An 8,565-nucleotide genomic window follows, 5' to 3' on the forward strand; every position below is an offset into this window, starting at 1 on the left:
AATCTTTCAGAATCTTTTTTTCTAGATTTTCCTCCTTTAAAATTGGGTGCGTCTTATATTCCGGAGCGTCTTATACGGCGAAAAATATGGTATATTATACTGTAATAGAATATTTCATGAAAAACAATGTATCGCTTTTAGACACATAAATCTGGACAAAAATAAACCACCCAGAAGGTTAAAAAAAAAAAAAAAAAAAAAAAGATTGTTGCCTGCAAAGTAGACACCATAAAGTGACTGAATGTACATTTTTGCACTCCCTTATTCCCAGATTAGCCATCATAGTTCTTAAAATAACCTTTCTTGGTTTAAAATGTCTGAAAGTAAGAACTTGCACATGTGCACATATGCAAACGACCCATATCTTTGTGAAGAATGGTTACTCAGGCACTATGAAATGTAGTGCACAGTGTCAGATGTGACCAATGAAGTACTACAGGCATATATGAGGCAAAAGGTATATCTGCAAGACTTTTGGTGTCTACTTTGCAGCTTAAACTTAGATTTTCACCAAGTACAGCGCAGAGGTATTTACAGCTTCATTTCTAATATTTCTTTACTATATACAACAGTAATTAGAAATAAAATTAGCAAACAATTCATCCAGTAACAAAATCCCAACATATGGAATAATTAATTTTGTAGAGTTACCTTGCCAGTCAAGTGTTTGAAAGAAGTTTGTCTTTAGCACATCAGAGTTTGGCGGCTCCGGAGAATGTTCTGTTGGTGATGTGTCAGCTTCATACTGTGCAGTTGATCCTGGCTGTCTGGGTAATTCAGGTTTCCCTACAAAAAAAAGTTGTATTACGCACTCCTAATATTGAATTTATTGAATAAAGGTATAATCAATGTGCCCGACTGGTTCTTTTCTTGTAACATTTTTTTCTGACAAATGTATGTATCTAGGAATAATAAAAATAAACTTTTTGCAACCAGGCATCTAGTCTGTGTTTTTTGTGCAGAATTGTCAAATTAGATGATTAAGTGTTTATTCTTTTGCTGCATTTGAAATACAGAAGAGATGCCTGGGAAGCACTAGGAAAAATGTTATCAATCCTTGTCCCTGCTGGTTAGATTTCCCTACATTTTTGTTATGGTGTCTATTCAGAATTGTCACCAAAAATAAGTGGAGGCTAAATCTTATACCTAACCAACTATTCCTGTAAAACTAAGGAACACAGACCACAAGAATTTAAACACACACTTTTCCAAAAAAAAAAAAAAAGTTTTAGCTATTCATAAATGAGTGTCTAAGAAATACACAAGTCTCAGAGAGAAAGCATAGTTCAGGAAGGTTTACTGGATTTCTATTGTATATTTCTTTTTAAGAATCGTTCACAAGCTCATTTACCAAATTTTGACAGGATTTCTTGTTGCTCTTCCCGGCATGAAAACAGTATTTTTGGAGTCAATCGTTTGGTGTTGAGGTTTTCCCAAGGTGGAGTGACATTTGCTGTTCTATCTCTAGAAGACACTTCAACTTCCAAATTTACTTGAAATAAGTCTGGATATTTTTCTTGTATGTCACAAGCATCTAGATCGTACCTACAGTAAAATCCAAAGTACAATTAAACGTGTAGGAAAAAACAAAAACATACTGTATAATGTAATGCTATGAAACAAGAGGCTAAACTAATGTAAAGCTGATTAGATGTACCTAAAATAAAAATGAAACCAAGATAGAAATGTAAGATACCAGTTTTTAGTCCTACCTTACTCTTGTTCTTTAATCAATTAGTCATAAAGCAGTTAAAGTAAGAGAATGCAGTAATAGTAAGAGAATGCAGGAATAAATTAAAACAGCGCATTCCAACTGTACTGGTAAACTGAAGTACAAAAAAACAGGAAGTAACAAAATGTTCGGGAAGTACAAGGTCAGAAGTTTAAGTAGGAAATATTTAAACAGCAATAGGATTAATGTTCATATGACTCCTAGTAATTTTTAAACCAGGTTTTTGTAATACAAAATATTTTATGTGAAAAATACTACTTGGTCAAATTTAGAGAAGCTTTGTCAGTGACAGCATTGAGAAAGCAGATGGCAAATTAAACACCAACAAGAACTTTATTTAGGAACTGTATGTGCTTCATAACAGTCTTATATATAATACCAGACTTATATAAAAAATGCTATCACCTAGTACCAATGTAATACAACAGATCAACGTACTTTGCAAACTTCACAGTAGTAGCATTTCTAGGAACAAAGCCTGTGTGAAACTGAATCTGGAACATCTTCATTGAAGTCATCTGAAATATAAACAAACATTTAACACACACAGTGTAAATAATAACCTCAGAAGGTCAGGTTTACTAATGACATTTCATTGTCCCTAATGTCCCCTTTTACATTGCTAATTGCATTAATGCGTTTTCAGGCTTGTTCAGACCTGAGGTTTTTTCAAACATTTTCAAGGTTTTAGCACTGAAAAATGCTGGCAAAGCAGTTAACATTGGGCCGAATATCCTTCATTTGAAAGGTGGCACCAGCATTTCCATATGGTTTTCTTGATACTCTGTCGCCTCTAAAGACCTAAATGGAAAGTGTTTACACATGACTAAAAAGGCTTGTTCAGGCATTTTTTTTTCTTTTTTTAATGCCCAATTTGTTTTTTGTTTTTTTTAAAAAAGCCTAAAAATGCCAGTACAGGCAGTTGCAAATGTTGTATGTTCAGACCTGCTTTAGACTGGGAATGATTTCAGGCTAAAACACTAGCTTTTACAGACGCCTAAACAGGCTTTTGCAAAAGCATAAACAAACATTTTACTACCAGTACTCATTCCCAGGGTGTTGGTGAGCAGAGATCTAGTGACCCACATATTACAGGGGGCTTCCAAAAATCAATAAGCCCCTCCACACTCAGACTGGCCCCCATTACACCAACCCCTGGCCTGCAAATGAACCTGACTGTCTTTCTAACCACATGTTAGTTACCATTGCAGCTGGCTGTTCTATGTTTTTCATTTGGCCTACCAATGCACCTGGCTGCTCTTTGGTCCTCATATGGCTTACCAATACACCTGGCTGTCTTTCTTACCACATCTGTGCTATCAATGCACCACACTGTCCTATGTTCCTCATATGGGCTACCAATGCACCTGGCTGCTCTGTGTTCCTCATCAGGGCTACCAATGCACCTGCCTGCCATTGGAGCAAAAAACTTACTCCAAATACTCCTTGCTACCACGCCAAAGGACTAAACCCCCAAAAATTATGACAAATACATGCTTTAATCATTGTATATTAGATGTCAGATTTGTCTCACATCTCAGGATGGAAAGGATTCGCTTAATCAGCTCTGCTATGTCCAGGGGTGCAGCCACTGTTATCACACAGGACTTCTGTCTTGAGCACTTGGGGGGTGAATTTGCAGGCAACAAAAACGCCTGGAAACTGCTCTAAAGCAGCTGTAATCTCTTTCCATAAAAATATGCGGAGGCTGGCAAAAACGCTACAATACCTCTGATTTTACTGCAGGTCTGAAATTGCCCTTAGTGTTTGCAAATGCCTGTCCAGAATCATTTTGTATGAAAACGATCCTGGACAATTTAGCTGTGCATAGCAGGTTCAAGGAGTAGTAATGCCCCTGTTGTTTTACTACAGGTCTAAACAAGCCCTAACATATAAGGCATCCTGCTCTGGAGAAAATACAAAACATGTATGCCTATTTTTTCATCTGCCCTGGAACTCTGGCAGCCACATAAATGCATGGGCACTCTCAACACAAAATAACACACCAGAGCAGACAGGTGCAAAGCCAGATAAAGTGCACTATCTTTTTAGTGTTGGATAAAGTAAGTAATAACTAAAACCCCTGTCACATTTTTATTGCTATATAAAAGTGCCTGCTAGGTAGATTTGACTTGATGACTGTGGCAATTATCACCAAATCAAGAAAACGATAAATCTTTCAATGGGGACGCCACACAGACTGCTAAAACAAAAAATGTTTGGCTATACAAAAATGTAAGTTAAATTTGCTGACAAAATTACATTTTTAGATATGAAACAAGCAATATTTATTTCTAATTTTTTAGAGACTCTTTTTAGTCACTGGCAAAGGTACCGATGGATTGGCGTAAGGCTAATGTGGTTCCTATCTTCAAAAAGGGAGCAAAGTCATTACCAGGTAACTACAGACCAGTTACTTTAATATCCATAGTTGGAAAGGTCTCAGAGACTTTGATAAGGGAGAGGAGTTTCTGCTAGAAAATAATATTATAAGTGATAGTCAGCATGGCTTCAAGAAAGTTGTCTTTTTACGAGGAACTAAGTAAACAAGTAGTCAGTGGAGTAGCAGGTAATATGTGTACTTGGACTTTGCTAAAGCATTTGACACTGTACTTAATAGTTCTATTTATTTGTGATTGTACTATGTTTGCTCTTCTTAAACTGATTTAATGAAGTTTATGTCACTTATTTTGTAATTATTTGAAAAATACATGTTAATACTTTGCCAAAAAACCCTGCTTCCTTCCTACTTCTTTTGTATTTTGACTCATTGCGGGGTTGGCTGCTTTACCGCTCATAATATAGGTTGGGCCTCTTTCTCTAATTTTTTGTTATATATTTGACACTATACCCCACAGACGGCTAACATGCAAGTTAGGGTCAATCGGTTTAGAAAAGTCAATCTGTAAATTAATAGAAAACTGCTTTAAAGACAGCATCCAGAGAGTTGTAATTAATGATTCATACTTTGAATGGTCTAAGGTTATTAGTGGTGTACCTTAGGATTCACTGTTGGGACCTTTACTGTTTAACATCTTTATACATGATATATAGTTTGGGATTAAAAGTACCATTTCTGTGTTTGCAGATGACACCAAACTATGTAATAGAAATAAGTCCATACAGGATGTCTATAATCTACAAGCAGACCTGGATGTACTGTTTGATTGGGCACCCAAATGGCATATTACATTTAATATAGATAAATGTAAAGTTTTGCACTTGGGGGGTAACAACATGCATGCTTCATACTGTCTAGGGGGAATACATTTGGGGGGACTCAGAAATGGAAAAGGATCTGGGGGTTCTGGTAGATGATAGACTTAACAGCATGCAATGCCAAGCTGCAGTATCTAAAGCTAGTAAAGTACTTTCCTGTATAAAAAGAGGAATAGACTGCAGAGATGGAGACATAATCCTGCCCCTGTACAAAGCATTGGTAAAACCTCATCTGGAATATGCATACCAGTTTTGGGCACCAGTTCACAAAAAGGACATTGTGGAATTGGAGAGAGTGCAGAAAAGGGCAAATAAACTTTTAAAAGGAATGGAGGAGCTCAGCTATGAGGAGAGATTAGCTGAACTGAATCTATTCTCCCTTGAGAAGAGACGTTTAAGGGGTGATATGATCACCGTGTATAAATATATTGCTATATATATATATATATAAAAATATTGCTTTAGGAAAAAGCTGGATGCTTTTCTAAAAGCACAGAGTATAACTGGGTATTAAGGCTTTAAAGTAAAAATAACAGGGAACATCCGATTGCCTCAAGGAATCAGGAAGGAATTTTTTTCCCCTGTTGAAGCAAATTGTATCAGGGTTTTTTTTGCCTTCCTCTGGACCAACTATGTCTTATAGGGTTTTATATCTGGGATATGTTTATTTCCCTAGTGGTGGAACTTGATGGACTTATGTCTTTTTTCAACCTAACCTACCTACTATGTAACTATGGTATAATATTGGGAAAAATATTAAACTGGATAATTACTAGACGCATTACCAAAGCTGTTCTGCTCCCCAGGTAGATACTATATATATATTAAATTACCTTTGCTTGCAATCTACCACCTAGTGTAGATCTAGCATGATAAATGACTATCAGCACATCACCCTGTACTGTCACATCTAATGGAATTTCGGCTTTACCATCTTCAACTTTAAAGTCCCTGAAATCAAACAAGAGGAAAAAAAAAACAAGGAGGAAAAAAGTCCACATTAGTTCCAAATAAATCCACAGAAAATACTGAGCCTATTTTTATTAATTTTTTTATCAAGTAGCTAAAATATACCTAATAATTCAATACATGCAAAAATTATCTAATAAAATAAATATATTAATACAAGTACCCAACAGTACCTAGAGAAGTACAGAGTTACATGGCATATTTATAACAATACATTTAAATGCATGCTTACCTCATTTTATCATATTCCTGTGAGGTGGTGGCCACTCGTTCATCCCCAACATACACTTCACAGAAAGGACGGCAACCACTGCGCAGTTTGCTGAACAGTGGCACTGGAGTCATAACTATAGACTTTATGAGAATTGGTTTACTGTGGGGAATTATTGGTTCCTCCGCCATCATGTCACACATGTATTCTATGTACCTGCAATACAGAAAAATTTACTGCCAGCCATCTGTGATATGTGAAAAACTATCTCTGATTCTTTTGGATGAAAGACTACTTTACTTAGCCATCATGTAAATAAGGAGTGCAACAACAGAAATATCTTTTCTAATTCTAAGGAATAGAGACATCAACTTTCTACACTTTTTAATGCATTAGGGACATTTGCAACATTACTAAAATAATTGGGTGACATAGTACCTGCCGGAATCATTTTTCGCATGCAGAGGTGCGGCTGCCCTGTTTATTGTTAGCATTTTAGGGGAAAACATTTGCCTGAGCAACAATACTTTAGAACAGCAGTCGCACGCAAATATATTTTAGGTTGGCGACCGCGGCATTAGAAGGCTGCATGGTATTCGTATACAGGATTTGTCAATTAACATGTCGGAATAAAAATTTAAAACATACCTTTTATGGGAGGGCCATATACCAGGTGGACATCTCTTCATACTGAACATGTACACAGCAGCTTCAGCAGTGGTAAATAGACGGCAGAAGCACAGGAAGGAACATACTACCACAGCAGATGCAGCTCTACCATCCTTCAAGGTAAGCATATGATAAATTATTATTTTTAAAAAAAATTAGCATCAACTATGTTGCTGAACAATCTCATGTGTGTCTCCTACATCACCTGACACAGGCGCGGGATCAGGTGACGTTGGTTGGAAAAAAACTTGCCAATTTAACAGCGCATGCGTGAGATCAGCATTTTTTTTCCTTTTTCACAAAAAGGCTCCTTCTGCGCGTGCCTGAGATGCTCGGGCATGCGCAGAAGGAGCACCCAAGAGCGTGATGTAGGATGCGTGATGTAGGTATCCAGGGAGGCTTTGCGCTCCCATTCATTCTGAATCCATTCAGAATTAGGTGGCGGGTGCTGCACCCTTTTTTAAAAAAATAAAAAAATACAAACAGAATTTCTACTCAACATAAAAGGGTTGTCTAACCTTTTATGTAAAGTGAAATTTCTGAGTGTAGGTACCCTTTAGGCTTCAGCGCTTAGAAGAATCTGCAATACGTTTTGAATAAACCCTTGCCATACTGTATATGTAATAGAAAGGCTAAACCAATAGACCTTAGAGAGGATTATACGTCCAAAAGTAAGAGAAACAGATATGAATCAAACCTATTTTTCAAAAAAGATGGCCTATTATAAAAGTTACTTACAAGGCAGTGTACAATGCATACATTCTTCTGATCCTGTTTCAGCCATAAATGCATATTTTTACAGATGCTGTAAAGATTTGTGAGATTTGGGGCACGCCTTCCAGACCAACCACATTCGGAAACCTGTATGAAAAGAACAGTCCTATACATTAAAAGCTGACACAGTTTTTCCCTAAGAGTTCTTACTGCAAAATCTGCAATCTGCAAAAGCTCCTGCCAGTGCTACCTGTGAATTAGGATGAAAAGGCTGCCTACAGAAAGTGTAAATTTAATTTTACTGTTAAAAATGGATAAAGTAGAAAATCAAACACACCTCAGTCTTCACACTGTTTACCTTGCAAAAATGACGGGTCCCTAGCAAAGACATTATTTACCAAGACTCCAAATATAGCTTATTTGTATTTAAAATACAATACTAAAATTTCCTATTTCAGATAATAGTAATAATAAAGTAGACCTCCAATATAAGAATAAAGCTTAGTGAGAAGTTGAAATCTATCTAACTATTCGATATGCAATCTGATACTTATATTGAATTTTTAATTAGATTATCGAAAAGTGTTTTGAACCGGTATACATGTTCCTAATTTTCTTATATTTTCAATCGCTTTATAGCTTCTTGAAATTAACAATAATGATAACCTATTGTTCCCAGGCTGGGGGTCATACCAGACCCAGAAATGGTGCCTACAGTATCAGATAACATGACTGGGTAAGGGAGCTTGCTGAATGTCATTAGCAAGCTGACTCCTAAGAGCAATACGTAAAATCAAAGCATATTTGAGCTGTAAAATTGCTGAACAAGGCAAAAAGCACAGATTAATTATATCAATTGGCAGTAATGAAACGCCTTGTATGTTGCACACTTTTAATAACTATAGAATTACATACCGTATTTTTCGGACTATAAGACGCACTTTTTCTTCCCCAAAACTGGGGGGGAAAAGTGGGTGCGTCTTATACACCGAATACATGTTAAATATACCGGTAATTAAAAAAAATCATACTCACCCGATACCGCGATCCC

General features: G+C 36.4%; 1 protein-coding gene across 3 annotated transcripts in view; it reads right to left on the reverse strand.

Annotated features, from left to right (window-relative positions):
• Positions 1-8,565, reverse strand: part of GAK (cyclin G associated kinase) — a 53,461-nt gene that overhangs the window by 14,152 nt on the left and 30,744 nt on the right. For all 3 annotated transcript variants that reach the window (XM_072405015.1, XM_072405014.1, XM_072405013.1), the window contains exons 14-20: positions 7,539-7,661; positions 6,780-6,913; positions 6,153-6,347; positions 5,785-5,902; positions 2,171-2,250; positions 1,352-1,545; positions 652-786 (exon numbers count right to left, since the gene is read on the reverse strand). In XM_072405015.1, coding sequence (XP_072261116.1) covers positions 652-786; positions 1,352-1,545; positions 2,171-2,250; positions 5,785-5,902; positions 6,153-6,347; positions 6,780-6,913; positions 7,539-7,661 — 979 coding nt within the window. The remainder of the gene's footprint in view (positions 1-651; positions 787-1,351; positions 1,546-2,170; positions 2,251-5,784; positions 5,903-6,152; positions 6,348-6,779; positions 6,914-7,538; positions 7,662-8,565) is intronic.

Source organism: Pyxicephalus adspersus, chromosome 3 (genome assembly GCF_032062135.1).
Source record: "Pyxicephalus adspersus chromosome 3, UCB_Pads_2.0, whole genome shotgun sequence".
Classification (NCBI taxonomy): Eukaryota; Metazoa; Chordata; class Amphibia; order Anura; family Pyxicephalidae; genus Pyxicephalus; species Pyxicephalus adspersus.